Source organism: Labeo rohita, chromosome 18, assembly GCF_022985175.1.
Source record: "Labeo rohita strain BAU-BD-2019 chromosome 18, IGBB_LRoh.1.0, whole genome shotgun sequence".
NCBI classification, from domain to species: Eukaryota; Metazoa; Chordata; class Actinopteri; order Cypriniformes; family Cyprinidae; genus Labeo; species Labeo rohita.
Window position 1 is genome coordinate 29,905,601 of NC_066886.1, and position 23,013 is coordinate 29,928,613.

Consider the following 23,013-nt stretch of genomic DNA (forward strand, 5'->3'; position numbering starts at 1 on the left):
GTAAGACAAGATGAGTGTTTGACATTAAAAAGTATATAAATTGTGTATGAAAATAACCGATCGTTTCACTAGATAAGACCCTTCTCTCTCGGCTGGGATCATTTACAACCGTATTTGGGATCGTTTGAAGCTGCATTTTGGAAGTTCAAACTCGGGGGAACCATAGCAGTCCATTATATGAAGAAAAATGCTGAAATGTTTTCCTTAAAAAACATAATTTCTTGACGACTGAAGAAAGAAAGACATGAACATCTTGGATGACGAGGGGGTGAGTACATTATATGTGAATCTTTGTTTTGGAAGTGAACTTCTCCTTTAAAACACACACAGCTTCTGTCTTCACAAGATGGATTGCTTGTTGATTATTGTGTTGTTTTTATCATAAAATGGCCCTAACCCTCAACCTACAATTCATCAGGCCTCAGACATGCTCAGTGAGACTGATATCTATCGTCGCCAGGTTTGCACAACAAAACCTAACTGCTACTTAAAACTAGCCCAATCACATTTCGTTGGGGGTCCCCCGGTAAAAATCACGTTCTAGGGGGTAAATATTACGTTACTGAGGTCGCTTCAACCTGCGGCAGCAGTGTTAAACTAGCCCTATTAAAACCCAAAAGGGAAAACTGCGGACTTGGCAACACTGCGCTTCTGGGTTTCTTGCTAGCCATGGCAGAACACTGACAGTACTGTCTTGCAAGAACTCACACAGAATAAGTTGTATGGCTGATGGCACTGTCAATGCTGAAGGGTCATGTCACAGTGAGCCTTCGGGAAGGATACAGAGTCAGTGTTGAGCACTTTTCATCTGTCTTGTCAGGTCCAGCGCAGGTGGGTTTGTGCCCACAGGCAACGTTGTTACGAGTAATGTCTGGTAAAGACCTGCCTTACAACACACTATTCAGATTTCAGTCCTGCCTCTCTCAGCCTACTGTGGACAGGTTGTTGCCATCCTGTACCTGTCACGCAGGTATAATATTTAGATATGACGACGTGTGCAGGTGTTGTTACACATGGTCAACTACTACAAGAACAACAGCAGCTGTCTTTCCTGTTCCCCTGTGGCTGTTTCAGGCTGACACTGCAATTTATTGCCCACGCTGGCCAATTATCTTGTTCAACAAACAAGTTTATGTATATGGGCCATTCTACAGAATTGGTCAGAGTTGGAACGTCTTGGAAAAAAAGGTCTTTTTCCACATATTTTGTATGTATGCAAATTGTATAATATCCAAGGTACACGTTTCTGGTAATGGTGCAGTTAATTCTGATATTGTACTTTCAGAAAGTTTTGGAATATTTGTCCTCTCTCCAGATTTGTCACTACCGAAACAGTAATATATAATTTAATAAGAAGGGTTTTATTGACCTATTAAGATTTTGCTTACATCTACATCGTAAATATATTTTTTTGCTATTTTATTAAACATTTTTCAGAGGTAACTCAATAACAATTACATTTTTAACAATATTTCAAATGTAATTTATGAGATTTGTTGTATTTTGAATCCAATTTTTCCTTGTAAAAGGTAAAAAGTTCATACTGTTCATACAAGAAATCATACTGATTTCAAACTTAAGGATTCATTAGTCTGAATATACATTGAACCATCATAAAATCTTAGTTGATAATTCAGTATACTTTATTTTTTTGAAAAAACATCCCATGTCTCAGTAGAGACAGTAATGTTTTAATAGCGACCAAACATCACATTACAGAATTTATACTAAAACACTATTAAACATACTAAAATACTAAAAATGAGCATAACTCTACTAAAATTTGTTTATTTCTTCCAAATAAAGGATTATGTGTTCCCTTTTGTCATTACCAAAACAATGATGACATTGTTCTCTCCCCAAATTTGTTGTTTCAGTCATGACTGTTACGTCAGTGACAATTTTATGGGATAACACCCAGAAAAACAAAGAAAACTTCACCAAATGTTTTGGTTGTGACTGTTTCGTTAGTGACAATTTTAGATAGCTCAAAGACGCTAATTAGCACATTGTTAGCTAGCATTTTTCATACTTTTAAACACATGAGAGAGTGACACATAAATATCTCCTGATCATAAATGTAGGGGTGTAGTTAAAATCTCAGCCAATGGACTAAAACATGTTTTGGTTGACATTAAACTGCACTTTTTTTTTTAAACATAAAGTATATACTATGTTTTGTTGAAGGTCACTACTTAAAAAAAAAATGTAATTGAAATGTAAGGGTTAGGGTTCAGGACAGCCGCCTCCCAATTTAAAGTACCCAATATATTATTATTTTAAATATATTAAGCTTACTAATACTAATATTTTACATTGATTATTGTGGGTTTCAATAATAATAGAAGGATCTTAGTAAACGTCTAAGATTTTAATACCTTTGCTTTTTAAGTGTGTTTTTTGTTTGTGGGACAGCAGTAGGCACCAATTTTGCAGAATGGCCCATAGACAGCTTTATATGAAATGTACATACTTCATACGTGCATACATGTACACAAGTGCTTGTGTGACGCGCTTGAAATTTCATTGGTACGTCTGGCACGTTTTCTTTTTTTTCATTGGACGGCCTTGAGGACGTTTAAATTTTTTCATTGGTTGGGAGAAATGGCGGAAAATTCCCATTGGCGCTGTGAGGAAAATGGCATACGAGCGTTACATACCAATTATCTCGGAATAAAAAACAATCCATATATATCGAAATTAAAAGTAAACGACACGGACTTTATCCAGCACAGCATATGTGCTATTTTATCACTATCATTCTTGAAAATCTCCATCGATATATATTTCAATGTGGAAATTGTCGCCCGGGGCCGCGCGTCTGTTGCTAGGTAGATTATGTTAATATATGCAAGGCAGCCATCTCTGCAGCTACCATTCAGAGGGAAGACCCACTTCAACCTTTTCCTAAAAATGCTGAAAACTCTCGGGAAATCCACACCCGAAGCTTAAGCGCGGATTGAGGATCGTCTCTCAGTAAGTGTCACGTAAAATTCACAGCCTGTTTTCCGTTGGACGGTCGATTAGAGTGTAGATATATTTTGTTGAGTGTCTTCGCCGTGCTTTGTTGTTGTCTTAGTCCCACCCAAAATGGAGTCGTGTCGTGTCTTCCTCATTCTGCTGCAGACACTCACGGAGCGCGCCCGCCGGCCGAGCTCATCTATGCGCGGGGAGCCAACCGCCACTGTGCGGCATTTGAAAACCTCCATGAAACTAATGCGCTCCATTAAAACGACGCCGCAGGGCCGTTCCAGTTCAAACAGGCCCTGTGCTCTCATCTCGATGTCGCTGTCGACCTCCAGCGCGGGTTTATGTCTGATAAAGCTGCCGTGGAAATGTTTTTGTGCCGCTGCAGGTTGTGTGGTATAGTCCGACTGGAACTCCCAACCTGCGGGCTTGAGACAGGGGGGGAGAGAGCCTGACAAACAGCCCGATCGCTTTATTCGCCATTACAGCCTTTATAATCTTTTCATTTGTCTGAGGGTTTAAGAAAGGCCGGGTTGATAGGCGTTTGCGTGTGTTTTTTCTTTCAGCGCGGCTGTTGGGGGCTTTCTGTCCGGCCGTGTGTCTCCTCTACCCCCGTGCAGTGATTAGACTGACCGCTCCTCCAGTAACGTTACGCGCCTGTATTTGGGTTAAACTGCGCGCTTTCAATAAATCACAAATATAACACTATGAACGGATAAAATGTGTCGAGTCTGAGCTTTGATCTGCTCCGTTCACATCAGCCGCTCGATTACAAGACATACAACGTCATATGGTTTAATCATGGTATTCATTAGAATGACATTGGAGTATCATGTAAATTTCATTTCACATGTATCAACGTCATTCATGGTGTGACACCGTCATTGTAGCATGGTCAAGTACTTTTTGTAAGAGAATTATTCCATTAATTGGAATATACATGATTTTTATATATATATTGCATGACCACAGTCGTGGAAAAACCAAAAAAATCTGGGAATTTAATAACTGAGATTTTCCTTGAGACACAAAACGTGTTGTTTCAAAGCACCTTTACAGAAACCAGCAAACAAACAAACAAAAAAAAAAAAAACAATATACACCATCACAAAATTTGTAATGGTTTTACTGGTTATAATGCGACTTGTGTTGGAAACTTCAATGGACCCTGTTGGTCTCTACTGGTAATTGGTCACCTTCTGTTTCTAATGGAATATGTCACAAAACACACTGCAAAAAACATTTTTTAATGGTTTTGTTGGTTAAAAGTTGATGGTTTGTAATGTCTGTATTGGTATTTGTAGTGGAAACCGTGGTTCTATTGTTTTTTTTCAGCAGGGAAAGTCATTATGGTAATGTTAGTAACATTAAAAATATCTTCATGCCATACAACCCTATTTAGCAGCTGGGTGTATAATATAGTTTACATTTTGCAACTTTTCAACAGTTCTTTATGAGTTTTCATAATGCTTTCTTTCATTGTAGAAAACCACCTGCTAGACTGTTTTACTATCTGGGTACCCAAGGTTGCAACGATACATTTTAGGATTTTAATAAGCTTTCCACGCATTATCTAGTTCCGTGCTATCTCATCCTGTGGCATCTCCCTTCTCCAGTACTTCCTTCTGAATGCCCTATCGTGTGAGGCCTACACAGTCTTGAGACCTTCAAATGCACCTGGCTCTAATATGAGATAAACCTACTTTCATAAAAATGGAAAATATCTTCTTCAATTGTTTTCTATAAGATACATAATATTTAATCACAAGCAGTTGAGATTTCCTGTAAGTTATATATCGCCCTATGTGAGTGTACTGCATTTATGCTGATAAATTTGGACATACTTTATATATCAAACTTTATATAAAAAGGCCAGTCGCCTTAATTAAAATTAGCATTAAAAAAAAGTTCACTTCATATATTTCCGAAATTCATATATGGTGACATGTGCAGGACTTCTCCAATCATTTAGTCAAAAGGAAGGACGCATGCTTGTAAGGCTGCCACATCATAAAGGTCAATCGATGGACGTCTTCATTTGAAGGATGCTTAGTAGGCAGTCTTTGTTTTGTGTCCTTTATTCGTCCTACAATTGCCCACAGTTTGCAACAAATTAATTAGCTGAAAATCAATCAACACTGTGTGTGCTTGCTCAGTTTCATTGTTATGCAAGACAAAAACGTGATTTTTGAAGTATTAATACAATAAGAAAGAAAAGATGTAACAGTGAAACTTGATCAGGTCATATGACAATGTTGCATGCAACATTATACAGTGTATATTTTGTGATGATATGCTAATCAGAACCATGTCCACCCTAGACTTTGAAAGTAACATGTTCCGCCCAGTATACGGTTTCATAATGGCTCATGCTGTTTAGAAAAGTTAATGAAATCATGTCAATTTCTGTAATGCGTGTACAGGTTGTTGATGAGCGGTGGATAGGTGGAGGAGGTGTTCGGTCTCGCCTCATACCATTGCTATGGAGGCCAAGCAGGAGTCCTCACCTGTGTGGAGTCCAACACCCAACAATGACACTGGAAATACACCTCAGGTACAAACCGTGCTCTGTTAGTTATGTACAAGTATTTGGGTATCCTAATTTCACATATTTTAATAGAGAATCAATAAGGCATGTATTTCTGTTTCAGTTCTAATAAATGCACGACCCCATTCTCTTGCACAACAAATGATGTTAAGCCTCTCTATGAAATACTAGTCTTTATTTGAAAGACTATTAAAGGACGATGCATTGAGATTTTCACGAATCAGAGCAAAAATCTGTGCAAAAGCTGTGTAGTATACTCCAGCTTTAAAACAACTGCATTACAATTAAGCATGTTCTCTTGCAAAAGTGTCATTGTGATAATGCAAGAATTGTACACATTAATTTCATAAAAATCATGAAAAAATTGTCCTAAAAAGAGGATTTATTTTCCCTAATGCAAAATATTTTCTAACACTTTTTTCCTTTAAATTGTGTGGTGAAATCCCACACTTTCATTACATTCACCTCTTTTCAGTATTGAAGCATGTCTGTTATGGGTGTGCAGGTGCATTTTGTGACCAGTGCGGTGGCTCAGATCGTGTACAGCGGAGAGCAGTCTGACCGCACTCAGCAGCAGGTTGTCTACGCTGCAGACGGAAGCTCCTACACCTCCGTTGAGTCCGCCGAACACACACTGGTGTACATACATCCAGCCGATGGAACGCAGGTGAGTTAAACGGCATCTCATTAAACAGCAAATAATGAATGCAGATATTAACCCCAAAAATATACACATGACAGTCACAACATTTTGTGTTATGATTGCTGAGCCAATTCACCAGTTTCCTACATATCTGTGCTAATTTCAAATCTTTTTTTTTCTTTTTTTTCCTAATTTCAACCCAATATTTAGTTATGAGTTATTTTTGCGTTGTGTAAGTAGCTGGATAATGTGTTATAAACTGTACTGTCAGATGCAAAATCCCAAATTGCAAAAATAAACATCTTTAAGTGTGATACAAGATCGGTCACATTGTTGGGTTTATTTTGCAATAGTGACTGACTGACTGTACGATACTATTAACATACAGTTGAGGTCAAAAGTTTGCATACACCTTGCAGAATCTGCAAAATTTTATTTATTTTACCGAAATTATACAAAATGCATGTTATTTTTTATTTATTACTGATCTGAATAAGATAGAAGACATAGAAGACATTTACATATAGTCCACAAGAAAAAATAATAATTTAATTTATAAAAATGACTCAAAAGCTTACATACACTTGTTTCTTAATACTGTGTTGTTACTTGAATGATCTGCAGCTGTGTTTTTTAGTTTAGCGATAGTTCTTCATGAGTCTTTTTTTGTTCTGAAAGAACAGTTAAACTGCTCGTTGTTCTTCAGAAAAATACTTCAGGTCCTACAAATTCTTTGGTTTTTCAGCATTTTTGAGTATTTGAACCCTTTCTAACAATGACTGTTCGATTTTGAGATCCATCTTTTCACACTGAGGACAACTGAGGGACTCATATCCAACTATTTCAGAAGCCTCAAACACTCATTGATGCTTCAGAAGGAAAACCCAATGCATTAAGAGTCGAGGGGTGAAAACTTTTGAACAGAATGAGGATGTGTACATTTTTCTTATTTTGCCTAAATATCATATTTTTTTCATTTTCAGTAATGCCCTTCAGAAGATACAGAACATACTTACATGTTTCCCGGAAGTAAAAATAAAGTTACATTCCCCTGATCTTCAAATTCAAAAAGTTTTCACCCCCTGGCTCTTAATGCCTTGTTTTTCCTTCTGGAGCATCAGTGAGTGTTTGAACCATCTGTAATAGTTGCATATGAGCCCCACAGTTGTCCTCAAAATTATACAGTCATTGTTGGAAAGGGTTCAAATACACGAAAATGCTGGAAAACCAAAGAATTTGAGACCCAAAGGATTTTTCTGAAGAGCAGGGGGCAGTTTAACTGTTCAGGACAAACAAAGGGCGAATAACAATTACTAAACAAAAAAAAAACACAGCTGTGGATCATTCAGGTAACAACACAGTATTAAGAATCAACTGTGTGTAAACTTTTGAAAGGGATCATTTTTATAAATTCAACTATTATTTTCTCTTGCGGACTATATGTAAACATCTTTTATGTGAAATATTGTATTCAGGTCAGTACTAAATAAAAAATAACATGCATTTTGTATGATCCCTTATATTTTGATCAAATAATGAACATTTTGCAGATTCTGCAAGGTGTATGTAAACTTATGACCTCAACTTTATGTACTCCTGCTGAATAAAAAAAAATCTCAAACCCACTGTAACACTGTAATAATCACAAACATTTTGTAACTCAGCTTTACTGTTTTTTTTTGTTTGTTTTTTTTTGGTCCTGTTCAGGCGGTGTTCACAGATCAGCCCCAAGTGGCCTACATTCAGCAAGATGGCACAACACAACAGGTAGTGTGACATTTCATAGTATTACCATGCTTATTTTGTTTTGTTCTTTTTTTTGCATAAACCATGTAAATAATACCATGGGGTTTCAAATGTAATCTTTTAGCAGCTAGCCATTGATTTTGTCCACTAACATTATCTGTTGTCTCAGGTGACTGTGTTGCTACCGAGCGGTCAGAACATGAACACTGCAAATCTGCACGTGTTGAGTAATGTAGCTGATGGCCCACAGGCGATCCTGGAACCTGTGACACAGGTGAACCTGCACTGCTAAACATATCCTGTAGGATTTTGTGTCTCTGCATTGAGTTGGACTTGTGGACTCAAACCTCAAAATACTTTATTTTTATATATATCCACTGTAATACAACTGCACAGTAAAATTAAATATTTACAGGGTTTGTACAAGGTGCTTAAAGTTCTTAAATTTGACTTTTTGAAATTTAAGGCCTCGAAAACCCTTGAAAATAGCAATAATCCTGATGAGGTGCTTGAAAAGTGCTTGAATTACTGAAAGACAATGCATCTATGAAATAAGTGTTTATTATATCTTTTCACACAAAATTCATGCAGCTAAAAGAAATATTACCTTTTTTGCTTATTTCAGTTTATGTCAGAAAACAATCAAGCTAAGCCACTAGTTTAGTAGTACTGACAGTGTCGTGTAAACATGGCTGAAGATGCGAAAACAGGAACAGATGAACCAAATCATTTGAGTTATTTATGCTGGAACCACTCTGGTTGATTCAAACTTGTGACTTCAATCATTAGTTTCAAGCGATTCACTAGCAAAAAACATTTTTTGAATTTTAACGTCTCTTTTAATGATTGTAAAAAGCACGTAGTGATGGGTGAAATGGAGCTTTTTGAAATCAGTTAAACCATAGCATCGCAAAATGATTCACTATTTCGTAGCACTTCAGTCGGATCACATATCGTGAATCATTTGTTTCAGATCAAGACTTCAAATCGCGTATTTCGAATCATTTGATTTAGATTGGAACTTCATGTATCGTGAATTGTTTGATTCAGATTGGGACTTCAAAGCATTTTGTTCAGAACCTCTGAGCGTTTTCGCAAATCTTTTGATTTAGGTCGGAACTTCAGAGCATGGATTGCGAATCATTTGATTCAGATCGGGATTTCAGAGCGCGTATCACGAATCATTTTATTTAGATCGGAACGGGTTTGTGAATCATTTAGTGAATTGAATGATTCAAATCAAATGATTCACGATGCACAATTTAAATAAAATTCAGATCAGGACTTCAGAGCATAGATCGTGAATCATTTGATTTTGATCGGAACTTCGGAGCATTTTCGCAAATCTTTTGCTTTAGATCGAAACTACGGAGTGTGGATTGTGAATTATTTGATTCAGGTCGGGAGCGTGTAACGCGAATCATTTGGTTTAGATTGGAATGGGTTTGTGATTAATTTAGCAAATTGAATGATTCAGATGGAATGATTCGCGATACGCAGTTTAAAGTCATGATCTAACTAAAATTCAGATCAGGACTTCAGAGTGTGGATCATTTGATTTTGATCAGAACCTCGGAGTGATTTCGCAAATCTTTTGCCTTAAACCAGAACTTCGGAGCATGGATTGCGACTCATTTAATTCAGTTCAGGACTTCGGTGTGGGTTTGCAAATAATTTCTTTCAGATCAGGATTTCAGGGTAATTTTGCAAATCTTTTTTTTTTTTTTTTTTTTTTTTCAGATTTCTTTTTCTTAAACAGTAGAAAACATCAAATCTTTAATGCAGTACAGTTTAAAAAAAAACAAAACAAAAGAAAGTATACACACATACAAATCCTTTAAGAAAATGAACTATGTGCTTCACTTTATTTTTGCCTTTTTTTTATTAGTGTATTTTTATTTATCTATTTCTCTTTTTTTAGAATTTGAAATGGAAGAGATTGTTAGATAAGTGAGATCTCTTGAGTCCTTGAAAAATCAAATAAGTAGTGCTCGAAAAGTCCTTGAATTTTATTTTACATTTTCTATACGATCCCTTCAGAAAACACTGAGCTGTTCACATGAAAGGCTTCTTAACATTGTTCTGCCACAGGTGTGTGACTTCAGTGTATGAAAGAAATCATTATTTGCATTAGTGAAGCAAAATTAACCTCCTATTAACCAGATACTGATTATTTTTCTCACAGAGCCAACTTGCTGTGACAAATGCAGCTCTTCCCAACTTGCCGGAGGCCTCGTCGAGCCCCCTGGGGGCCACAGATTCCACTGTGGATTCAGAGGATGAGGAAGAAGACAACGATAGTGACGATTCAGAAATGGACGACTGGGAACCAAGGACGCCCCAGCCGTTCACCCCTCAAAACCTCTGTGAGTAGATGTTTAACACTGAACACTTAAGACTGTGTGGTGAAAGAAAAACAATTTTAACTCTCTTGCAAAATGCAATGTTCAGATTCACACGAGTCACTTATGAATGCATTATTTCTACATGTAGGGTGTGAAGACTGTAATAATGCCAATCCTGGAGCATGTATAAAACACGGTCCTCTGCACCCCATCCTGAACCGCCCTGTGATGTCCAAGGCTCGGGCCAGTCTTCCTCTCATCCTCTATATCGACCGCTTCCTGGGTGGAGTCTTTACTAAGAGACGCATCCCGAAACGCACACAGTTCGGTCCTATTGAAGGGCCGCTGGTGCGACAGAGTGAACTGCAGGATACGCACATCCACCTGAAAGTATGACGAACCAGTAAACCCTACTAAAATAGATTTCTAGTATAGCATTTAAAGGTCTCACATCATGCTGCATTGCTTCTGTGTAGTTATTCATGCTAGACCCTGAGAAAGAGGGCGAGAGGGCAGAGGACCTCTGGTTTGACTTGTCTGATGAGGAGCGATGTAACTGGATGATGTTCGTCCGGCCGGCCCAGAACCACCTGGAGCAGAACCTGGTGGCTTATCAGTATGGATCGGACATTTTTTACACCACTATCAAGAACATTCAGCCCAAACAGGAGCTAAAGGTGCGCTGAAAGGAACATTGAAGATACTATTGTAGTTTTTCTTAATATTTTGAATTAGATTTTATTTTTTTATTTTCTGTTTTTCAATTTTAATTTTAGTTTTTAATTATTTTTTTAATTATTTTTAATTATTTAATTTTAATTGTTCTTTGTCTTTTGAGTTAAGCAGTTTTTGTTTGGTTTAATTTTTTTTTTTTTTTTCAGTTATTTTAGCTTTTTAACTAGCTAAACAAGAATGAGAAATGTTGCTTTTGCAACTAGCTGAAATAATTTTTTATTAAGTGTAAATATAAAGTGTTTTTATTTTATTTTATTTTATTTTTCAAGTAATAAAATTCATATGCATTCTCATGTTCCAGGTGTGGTATGCTGCATCATATGCCGAGTTTGTCAACCAGAAGGTTCATGATGTCACAGATGAAGAGAGAAAAGGTAAATTGTTATTGACACTTTTTAAAATTAGTAACTGCTGGAGGTGTTATAATAGATGGCTCTTGATAATTGATTTGCATAGCCACTGACATTACAAACTATAAATATACTAAGGATGTAACTTTTAATTTCTCACAGCTCAGTTCGTATTGCGGTTTTTGAGGGTTTCGGTACAATAAAATGTATGGCGTGGTCTACGTTTCGTCCCAAAAAGGCTTATAAAGGTTATAAAACAAAAGGTTATAAAAAAAAAAAGAAAAGAAAAAGAAACACAAAGGTAAAATCACTCACTTGATAAGACAGACTTTTTTTCAAAATGTAAATAAGCACATTAATTTTAAATATGCGCATTAATTTCTTTTAATAAGATTCACGTAATAGTACATCCACTGGGAATAAATGTAATAGCTCCTAAATGCTTAAAGACTCTAATTACATCAGTGAGGCTGATTAAACACACAAGTCGAAAACCATAAAGTGATCAAAAAACATCAGTAATACACTGCTGTTCAAAAGCTTGGGATCAGTAAGATTTTTTTAATATGTTTTGAAGAAGTTTTTTATGCTAATCAAGGCTGTATTTATTTGATCAAAAATACAGAAAAAAATAATATTGTGAAATATTATTAAAATGTAAAATAACGTTTTTCTTTAATATTAATTTCATTTATGGAATTAATATTAATATTAATTCATAAATGGAATTTATTCATGTGATCAAAGCTGATTTATTTATTTATTTATTTATTTATTTATTTATTTTTTCTTTTTTTTTTTTTTAGCATCATTATTTAGAGAACATTCTAATGCTGATTTATTATCAATGTTGGAAACAGCACTGCTTAATATTTTTTTTAAGAACCTGTGATACTTTTTTTTTCAGGATTCTTTGGAATAAAAAGTTTACAAAGGACAGCATTTATTTAAAATAGAAATATTTTGTAACAATATACACTACTGTTCAAAAGTTTGGGGTCAGTAAATTTTATTCCTCCTTTTGAAAGAAATTAATACTTTTATTCAGTAAGGGTTTGTTAAATTGATTAAAAAGTGATAGCAAAGACTTGTATTGTTAGAAAAGATTTATGTTTTCAATAAATGCTGTTCTTTTTAACTTTTTATTCATCAAAGAATGAAGAAGAGGGTTTCAAAAAAAAAATTTGGCAGCACAACTATTGCCAACATTGATAATTTTAATAATAGATCAGCATATTAGAATGATTTCTGAAGAATCATGTGACACTTAAGACTGGAGTAATTATCCTGAAAATTACGTTTGCAATATTATGTTTTTTCTGTATTTTTGATTGAGTAAATGCCGCCTTGATGAGCATAAGCAATTACAAGTCTTACTGATCCCAAACTTTTGAACAACAGTGTATATTTATTTATTCATATAACAGCAACAGCAGTCATCAATTTATAAAAGAATTGCACAAAATGCTTATAAAGCTCTCCTTGAACTATTTAACTTCTCGCTTTATTTAACCATGAGCTGTACCCCTAGTATTTACATCTGAACAAGGATATTATCTTGGTAATATTTAAAAAATATGTTTCTGTTGTGGTTCCTGGTTCAGTTTTACGTGAGCAGGAGAAGAACTGGCCGTGTTATGAGTGTAACAGACGGTTCATGAGCTCAGAGCAGCTTCAGCAGCACTTAAACATGCACGACGACAAACTCAACCTCATCCAAAGGTTTGAATGCACATCAATGACTTGATTTCTCTAATGTTCATAATTGTATTCCTGACAGTAAGTTCATTACAGTGTGTGACTAATGTTCTCGTCTTCCAGGCCAAAGGGTCGTGGCCGAGGACGGGGTAGGAAACGTTTCGGCGCCACGAGGCGACCAGGGCGACGTACGAAATTCATCTGCCCACAGACTCCTGTTGAGAGTGCAGACAAGACACAGGTACGAATAAACCCCATATAAATAAAACTTTTCTGAGGAGGTAAAATTGCATTATACAATGAACAGATTTAATTTAGGCTTTATTTGCATAGAAACATTGATAAACACAGACACATACAGGGCTCTACACTTTAGGAGCACTTGTGCGCTTAACTTAAAAAATTTAGGAGCACAGTCAAAATTTCAGGAGCACCTTCTAGTCAATAGTCAAAAAATCTGATCAAAAATTAGCCTTCCCATTAAAAAGTGATATTTGACTTGTTTTTCTAACTTTATTTGTCATCTGTATGACAGTGTATGTCATCTTTTATGTCGAATTTTAAAATAGTTATATTTTGTAAGCTTTTTTTTTAAATTTCTAATTAAAACAACAGAATAAGAAGAAGTTACCAATCAAATGAAATCAGTATTAAAAGAGAGCTCCACTTCCAGAACAACATTTTTCAAATAATTTACTCACCCCCCTTGTCATCCAAGATGTTCATGTCTTTCTGTCTTCAGTCTTAAAGAAATTATGTTTTTTGAGGAAAACATTTCAGGATTTTTCTTCATATAATGGACATCAGTTGTGCCCCTGATTTTGAACTTACAATATGTAGTTTAAATGCAGCTTCCAAGGGCTGTAAACGATCCCAGCCGAGGAAGAAGGATCTTATCTAGTGAAACATTTTTATTTTTCGAAAAAATAAAATCGTGTATGCTTCTTAAGCACAAATGCTTGTGTAGCACAGGGTCTGGGATGCGCATCTACGGGTCGTTCTTGAACAATTCGTTCATTTTGAACAAATCTTTAATGTGACTCAGGAAGAACAAGTCATCTTGAGGGAGTGATTCGTTCAGTCACGCATACGCAACATCCTATTAGGTTCTGTACTGGAATTAGTTCACCTGTTTTGAGTCTTCGGGTTTTTCGAGTCCTTCGTTCATCTTATGGGGCTGTCACGTGATGCTAATTTTGCTAAAATGAACGAAATGACTTGAAAAAAGATTAGTTCATTTTGCTGAACGAGACTCAAAGGTCCGAATTGCTAAAATGATCTGAACTTCCCATCACTACTATGAATCAAGTCTTCGAATCATCACAATTTCATCGTCTGTGTACTCCGGCTCAAAAAGGTAGAGTATGTTGAAAAACTCCATGTTATTTTCTCCTAAAACTTCAGAATCGTCCGACATCTTTGTACCTTTTTGTTTGTAAACAGCGTTTGACTTACTTGCACTTTCTTAGTCTTTGTGCTTTCGCTTTGTAAACACTGGGTCTGTTGTTCTGCCTACGTTCCGCGTGACCTTTCGACGTGATTCAACAGTACGTGAACGTGCATCGCAGAGCCCGTGCAACAAAAGCTTTTGTGCTTAAAAAGTATACAAATTTGTATTTTTCGGAAAAAAAAATGGCAGATCGTTCCGCTAGATAAGACCCTTCTTCCTCGGCTGGGATTGTTTAGAGTCCTTTGAAGCTGCATTTAAGCTACATTTTGTAAAGTCAAAATCGGGGCACCAATGAAGTCCATTATATGGAGAAAAATCCTAAAATGCTTACCTCAAAAACCATAATTTCTTCACGACTGAAGACAGAAAGACATGAACATCTTGGATGACAAGGGGGTGAGTAAATTATTTGTGAATTGTTGTTCTGGAAGTGGACTTCTCCTTTAACACATTTGTACTACAGAGGTGGCACAGAAGAACACAAAAGTGGCTTGTAGATATCATAATGTTTAATGAGGCTCAGATGTGGCATGAGTGCAGTCAAATTCATAAATTAATGTTGAGATTAATGTTTTAGCTATAAAATTTTGAATATATTTAAATTATTTAAATAACTAAAAAAGATACTAAAACTGCCAGTAGGTGGCGGCAAATCACTGATTTAAAAACTTTTTAAAGTTTGCAAGTTTTGTTGGCAGTAACTTTCAGTGCTCATTTTTTGTCAATAGGAGCTGTTAGCATCTGTAGATAAACTACCATTTGAGGAGAGGACAGATGGAGCTCTTAACGGGCTGAAGGTGGTGGAGATGGCAGCCGAATCTATGGAAACCGAGACAGAAGAAGGACTTGATACCCCAGCAACCCACACCGAGACGCTTCCAGATGAGGGGGATTCTGTCACCCCATCTCCGATCACAGAAGTCCCAGGGTCTGCAAAAGAGGACCTGCCTCAGACCAGTCCTGAAGACTCTCACCTCACACCGCAGGACATGAGGAGGGCGAGGAGGATTAGGGTAAGATACGCCCGTCATGAGTGACCCACACCCTCAGATCTCTGCATTGTAGTGTGTTTAGTAGGCTAGAGTTGTTTAACAGTAGCGCGTGTGTGGGTGTGTGTCTTTCTCTTTTGTTGCGTGCTGCACATTAAGGTGGACTTGCAGGTAGGTCTAATGTGGGCCAGAGTGGAGTCAGAGGAAACTTCCTCCTGCAGTCAATAGTGTTGTGATGTCACGCTACACTGACAGTCTATGACTCCCTACATCCCCATTACATCTGTCTGTATCAGTTCAGTCCTCGAGCTTCATCAACCAGCAGAGTTCAAAAATGAACAGTCACATCATTTAAGAGCAGTCATGTCGCCCTGTTTGACCAAACGGAGATGTTTAGCATGTCATGCGTGACTTTGAAATTGAATACAAAAGGACACTAGGGCTAGGTTTGCTATTGATTTTGCTATTCATTTTAATGAACCAATATAAATTGTTAAATTCCAATAATTGATCATTTAGTTTATGCTGTATCTTTTGATGTGTGAACAAACCGCTGCTAAATATAATTTGTAGTGTACCTTCCATGAAATAATCACAAAAAGCTTTGTGCTTTGTTACTTTTAGTATGAAACAGAGTCTCAGCTTTCAAATTATGTCAGTTCATCATTAAAGAAGTCCACTTCCAAAACAAAGATTCACATATAATGTACTCACCCCCTTGTCATCCAAGATGTTCATGTCTTTCTTTCTTCAGTTGTAAAGGAATTATGTTTTTTGAGAAAAACATTTCAGGATTTTTCTCCATATACTGGACTGATATGGTGCCCCAATTTTGAACTTTTAAAAAGCAGTTTAGATGCGGCTTCAAACGATCCCAAATGCGGTTGTAAACGATCCCAGCTGAGGAAGAAGGGTCTTATCTAGCGAAACGATCGGTTGTTTTCATAAAAATAATATCATTTAAATACTTTTTAATCTCAAACGCTCGTCTTGTCCTACTCTGAAAGCTTATTTATTCAACTTTCAGATGATGTATAAATCTCAATTTTGAAAAATTGACCCTTATGACAGGTTTTGTGGTCCAGGGTCACATATATACAAATGAGTCAATGTTAAAATCAGAGTCCAATCAAATCAAGATCTTGTGAATTGAAATCAAATTGAAATCTATGTCAATACCAAGCCCTAGTGCTTACTATTGTGCTTTGAAAATTACTGTAAAAATGGTTCACACTACTAATACTATAGTTTGGCCAAAATAAAAGCTATGTGGTTAGCTATAAAATAAAAGAAAAGAAATTATGACATGAATATTAATACTAGCATTGTAAATCATTTTGTTAAACATCTCCTTTTGTGTCTAATGGAGGAAAGTCTTATAGGTTTGGAAAAACAAAATGATGACAGAATGTTCATTTTTTTTGTCTGAACTGTTACTTAAGGATTAGTTCACTTCCAGAATAAAAAAATTCGGATAATTTACTCGCTCCCATGTCATCCAAGATGTTCATGTCTTTCTTTCTTCAGTAAAAGAAATTAAGGTTTTTGAGGAAAACATTCCAGGATTTTTCTCCTTATAGTGGACTTCAATGGGGATCAGCGGCTTTAAGGTCCAAATTGCAGTTTCAATGCGACTTTAAATGGCTCTACACGATCCCAGCCTGAGGAATAAGGGTCTTATGATCTATGATTTTGCTTTAAAACAAGACTAAATATCTTATGTCATTTTGCTTATCTATTGAATGAATCTTAATTTTAGAATTTTTAGATATTTTGACTAGAAACAAAACAAAAATACAAAGTAAGATAACTTGGTGAACATGCAAAGAAAGTCAAACACCCTTTACAAAAAAAGGTAAAACAATGTCAGACGATTTTGAAGTTGGAGGAGAAAATGAGATGGAGTTTTTCATCCTACTCTACCTTTTTGAACCAAAGTACACAGACTAAGAGCTAACCACAAGTCACCTTTCCAACATGATTACTGCGCGAAGTCGTGCATCGCAGAGCTAGTGCAAGATGAGCATTTGTGGTTTAAAAATGTATGCATTTTCATTACATTTTTCTTTAGAAAATTATAAAACTCCTTGGTTGGGATTGTTTAGAGCCCTTTGAAGCTGCATTGAAACTGCAATTTGGACCTTCAACCTGTTGATCCCATTGAAATCCATTATATGGAGAAAAATCCTTAAATGTTTTCCTCAAAAACCTTAATTTCTTTGTGACTGAAAAAAGAAAGGCATGAACATCTTGGATGATGGGGTGAGTAAATTATGAGGAAATTTTAATTTAGGAAGTGAACGAATCTTTTTAAACCTAAAACTGAAAGATCAAATCCTGTTTGTGTTCAGCATGCAAACACAACGGCTTGTTTCATTGGCCATCATTGTGACATGCAGACCCAGACAAGTGCATTGTATCATTGCCCACAAATCATATGAATTCAGTGTAACCTAAGTTATTCCCCATCATCTTGCTCGGATTGTTCACCTAGTCGTCTTCTCATTTCAAAAGTGTCCATTCCATCATGCTTTCTCTCTTCCCTTACCCAGAATGCCGCTCTCCAGCATCTATTCATCCGTAAGTCCTTTCGACCCTTTAAATGTTCTCAGTGCGGGAAAGCCTTTCGAGATAAAGACAAGCTGGACCAGCACATGCGGTACCACGGGCGGGACGGCTGCCGTCACATGTGCCATCAGTGCGGTAAGGGCTTCCTGACGAACGCAGCGTTAGAGGATCACCTGCAGTTGCACTCTGACCAGCGCACCTACTCCTGCCTCTTCTGCGCCGAGTCCTATGACAGATTGGACCTGCTCAAAGTGCATGTGGGGGTTCACTTGGTCAACGGCTGCTTTTCCTGTCCTTCCTGCAAGAAAACCTTCACAGACTTCATACAGGTGTGATGTGCTAACAAAACACAATATTGTTTCTAAACCCAAAAATGAAAATATGATGAAAATTGACTCGTCTAGGCAGTCGATGAGTTTGTTTCTTCATCAGAACAGATAACTAATGGAACTAGTGGATCCTCTGCAGTGAATGGGTGCCGTCAGAGTGGGAGTCCAAACAGCTGATTAAAAACATCACAATAATTCACAAGTAATCCACACCGCTCCAGTCCATCAGTTAACGTCTTGTGAAGCGAAAAGCTGCTTGTTTGTAAGGACCAAATCCTTTAAGACATGTTAGCATCACTTTTGGCAAAAATACCATAATCCTTAATGAAGCTTCCTCCAGGGTAAAGTGCATCTCCTGTTGTTCTATCACATCAAAATCCACCAACAAATTAGTTTAGGCAGTCTGTTTTGTACCGTTTCACTTCTACACAGTGCTTGAGCTGTGCATATTTCTCTCCTGATTCAGATGATGAAACTTTTTTTCACTGGAGAAAGAAATATGAATGAAGGGATTGTTTGATTTGTTTTAAAAAAAAAATGTCTTAATGATAGATTTGTTTCTGACAAACACATTTTTTCGTTTCTTAAGATCTTAATTGAAAGACTGTAGTGTTGTGGATTACTTGTGAATTATTGTAATGTTTTCATCAGCTGTTTGGACTCATTCTGATGGCACCCATTCACTGCACAGGATCCATTGGTGAGCAACTGATGTAATGCTACATTCACAAAAACAAAATATGACTCTTTTTGTTGCAAGAAACCTTTAATAGCATGGATTTTTAAGGAGAAGGTAAATCATTAAAAGTGAGATAACCTTTTAAATATCTGGTTACATGACATTATTCTTGTGTTTAATTCAATTCAATTCAAATTTATTTGTATAACGCTTTTCACGATACATATCATTGCGAAGCAACTTTACAGCAAATTAAAGTTTTTACAGTATATTTAGTAGTAGCTTACTAGTGGTGACTATGTCAAGTTGATGTACATATGGAAGAGATGTGTGGTAAAGATCAATTAATAACGTAATCGAACAGACAAAGAACATTATAAACTAGTAGCAAAGTTGGGTAGTACTGTATGTTGTTTCAGGGTTGGCATCATCTGAAGTCCTCTGAGGGGTTGGCATCATCTCTTCTTAAGTGTTCTGGATCCAGACTGGAGCTTGTGAATTCCTAGTTACCACAGGATGTCAGTCCCATGGCAAAAACAGAGAACAAAAAGAAACATAATTGGCATAGCTGCTGTTCAAACCAAGCAAAGAAAGATTTGTTCAACCAGAGCTAAAAGATTAATAATGTGCATTTGAACAGATATAACTGTAAAAGTTATGAGATGCAATTATTTGAATGTTTGGCTAAAAAGATGTGTCTTTTAATTTAGATTTGAACAGGGAGAGTGTGTCCGATCTCCAAACGTTATCAGGAAGGCTGTTCCAGAGTTTGGGAGCCAAATGCAAAAAAGCTCTACCTACTTAAGTGGAATTTGCTATCCTAGGAACTACCAAAAGCAACCTTAGGGAGCGTGATGGACTGTAGCGTGGTAGAAGACTAGTTAGGTACGCAGCAGCTAAACCGTTAAGGGTCTTATAGGTAAGAAGTAATATTTTGTAACTGATGCGGAACCTAATAGGTAGCCAGTGCAGGGATTTTAAAATTGGGGTGATATGATCATATTTTTTTTTTTGACCTGGTAAGGACTCTAGCAGCTCCATTTTGGACTATCTGTAGCTTGTTTATTGAAGATGCAGGACAACCACCTAGTAGTGCATTACAATACTCCAGTCTAGAGGTCATGAATGCTTGAACTAGCTTTTCTGCATCAGAAACAGGTAACATGTTTTGTAGCTTGGCAATGTTTCTAAGATGGAAGAATGCTGTTTTTGTAATGTGAGAAATGATTTTCAAAAGACAAGTTGCAGTCTAATATAACACCCAGACTTTTGACTGTAGTGGAAGTAACTGTACATCCGTCTAGTTGTAGATTGTAAGCCAAGAGATTCTGTGTACTGTTTTTTTTTTTTTTTTTTATTGGTCATCCAATCTTTTACATTTTAGTGATGTGTGATTGGTCAGTCATGCTTGTGTGTTGTGCAGGTCAAGAAACATGTGAGGAGTTTCCACTCAGAGAAGATCTTCCAGTGTACGGAGTGTGATAAAGCCTTCTGCAGGCCTGATAAACTACGACTCCACATGCTTCGCCACTCTGACCGCAAGGACTTCCTGTGCTCTACCTGTGGCAAACAGTTTAAGGTGATTCACATGCCCAGATGAATAACATTCATGCATGTACTCTGTCATTCAAAAGTTTGGGATCAGTATGATTTTTCATGTTTGTTAAAGTCTCATGCTTGTGAAAGTTTCATTTATATGATTAAAAATAGAGGAAAAAAGTAATAATATAAAATATAGCAATTTAAAATACGTATTCTATTTTAGGATGCTTTAAAGTATAATATATTTCTGTGATGCAAAGCAGAATTTTCAGCATCATTACTCCAGTCTTCAGTGTCACATGATCTTTCAGAAATCATTCTAATATGCTGATTTATTATCAGTGTTGGAAACAGTTGTGCTGCTTAATTTTTTTGCGACCTGTGATAGTTTTTCATGATTGTTTGAATAAAATAAGTTGAATAAGAAGTTAAAAAGAACAGCAATTATTCAAAATAGAAATCTTCTCTAACAATATAAGTCTTTACTGTCACTGCTTATCAATTGAACACATCCTTTCTGAATAAAAGTATTAATTTCTTTCGAAGAAAGAAAGAAAAAATGTACTGAGCCCAAACTTTTAACGGTAGTGTATATTATTACAAACTATTTCTATTTTAAATAAATGCTGTTCTTTTGAATGTTCTATTCATCAAAGAATCCAAAAAGTATCAGAGGTTCCAAAAAAAAAAAACTTTTTTTTTTTGATAATGATAATGATCAGCATATTAGAATGATTTCTGAAGGATCATGTGACACTGTAGACTGGAGAAATGGTGCTAAAAATTCAGCCTTGTATTACAAGAATAAATTCTATCTTAAAGTATATTAAAATAGAACTATTTTAAATTGCAATAATATTTCAGAATATTACTGTTTTTTTCTGTATTTTTAATCAAATAAATGCAGCCTTGATGACCAGAAAAGTCGTCTTTAAAAAAAATAAAATAAAAAAAACCCCAAATACCCAAACTGGTTTGAACCCAAATACATTTTCCTGCATTTACAGTGTTTGTGTGTATTCATGCTTTTCGTTTTAATAACTTTTTTTCTCTTTTGTTGGCCAGAGGAAGGATAAACTACGGGAGCACATGCAAAGGATGCACAACCCTGAACGTGAGGCCAAAAAAGCAGACCGCATCCACCGCACCAAAGCTCTGAAACAGAAGGAGCCCACCACAGACTTTGAGAGCTTCATGTTTAAATGCAGACTCTGTATGATGGGCTTCAGGAGACGAGGCATGCTGGTACTGAACTTTCTTTGTCTTCAGTTTATTATGTTTTTTTGATGTTTTTTTTTTTTTTTTAGGCTTAGTGTTCATCTCACTTAAATGATGTGATTTCACTCATCCACAGGTAAATCACCTGTCCAAACGACATCCTGAGATGCGATTGGAGGAGGTTCCTGAGCTGACGCTGCCCATCATTAAACCCAACAGAGATTATTTCTGCCAGTACTGTGATAAGGTACTGAGCTTTTTCAGCACATGAATGTTTTACTGGGGTTGTTCATAATAGCTGTGAGCTCTGCCAGTTCTGTCTTGCCACCTTCTTTGGACAATTGTTTAGTCTTCACATTGGCTGCAGTTACAGCTGACTCATAGAAAGACAATAACAGTGTGTCCTAGAGCCAAGAGTCTTGAGCCTCCTCTGAAAATAGTTGCTACTTGGCTTAGGCATAAATGTCAATATCAGCAGATTCTCTATTCTCTCTGTAAGTTATTCTTGAAAAGACGTTTTTATGCAAAAACAAAAAAAATGTTAAAGGAGAAGTCCACTTCCAAAACAAAGATTCACATATAATGTACTCACCCGCTTGTCATCCAAGATGTTCATGTCTTTCTTTCTTCAGTCGTAAAAGGAAAACATTTTGAGGAAAACATTTCAGCATTTTTCTCCATATAATGGACTGATATGGTGCCCCGATTTTGAACTTCCAAAATGCAGTTTAAATGCAGCTTAAAACGATCCCAAATGCAGTTGTAAACCAATTACACCAATACAATTTATATACTTTTTAATGTGAAATGCTCGTCTTGTCTTACTCTGCTTGGACGTTTTTGTTCCGGTTCATGACAGTTAGGGTATGTCAAAAAACTCCCATCTCATGTTCTCCCTCAACTTCAAAAATCGTCCTATATGGCTGTTTTACCTTTTTTGTTAAGGGTGTTTGATCTTCTTTGCATGTTCACTTTGTAAAGACTGTGTCGGTACTTCTGCAGTGATGTAGGATGATTTTGAAATGATTTTTGAAGTTGAGGGAGAAAATACGATTGGAGTTTTTCAACAAACCCTAACTGTCTTGAACCAGAATACACAGAGTTCAAGGAGAGAAAGGCAAGACGAGCGTTTGAGATTTAAAAAGTATTGAAAGTATTTAAATTGTATTTTTTTTAATGAAAATAACTGACCGTTTCACTAGATAA

The 23,013-nt window shown here is 36.3% G+C and overlaps 1 protein-coding gene across 2 annotated transcripts in view; it reads left to right on the forward strand.

The window, feature by feature from the left end:
• Window positions 1-2,647: 2,647 nt before the first annotated feature.
• prdm10 (PR domain containing 10) overlaps window positions 2,648-23,013 on the forward strand; it is a 28,344-nt gene continuing 7,978 nt past the window's right edge. The window contains exons 1-16 of one of the 2 annotated variants that reach the window (XM_051135744.1): window positions 2,648-2,976; window positions 5,391-5,521; window positions 6,021-6,182; window positions 7,866-7,925; window positions 8,074-8,178; window positions 10,090-10,270; window positions 10,398-10,639; window positions 10,726-10,926; window positions 11,286-11,358; window positions 12,939-13,056; window positions 13,156-13,273; window positions 15,211-15,495; window positions 18,024-18,368; window positions 20,471-20,626; window positions 21,655-21,834; window positions 21,944-22,054. In XM_051135744.1, coding sequence (XP_050991701.1) covers window positions 5,450-5,521; window positions 6,021-6,182; window positions 7,866-7,925; window positions 8,074-8,178; window positions 10,090-10,270; window positions 10,398-10,639; window positions 10,726-10,926; window positions 11,286-11,358; window positions 12,939-13,056; window positions 13,156-13,273; window positions 15,211-15,495; window positions 18,024-18,368; window positions 20,471-20,626; window positions 21,655-21,834; window positions 21,944-22,054 — 2,409 coding nt within the window. In that variant the 5' untranslated portion in view covers window positions 2,648-2,976; window positions 5,391-5,449. Of the gene's footprint in view, window positions 2,977-3,005; window positions 4,152-5,390; window positions 5,522-6,020; window positions 6,183-7,865; window positions 7,926-8,073; window positions 8,179-10,089; window positions 10,271-10,397; window positions 10,640-10,725; window positions 10,927-11,285; window positions 11,359-12,938; window positions 13,057-13,155; window positions 13,274-15,210; window positions 15,496-18,023; window positions 18,369-20,470; window positions 20,627-21,654; window positions 21,835-21,943; window positions 22,055-23,013 lie in introns of those variants that run through there. The other variant, XM_051135745.1, reaches the window with a different exon arrangement.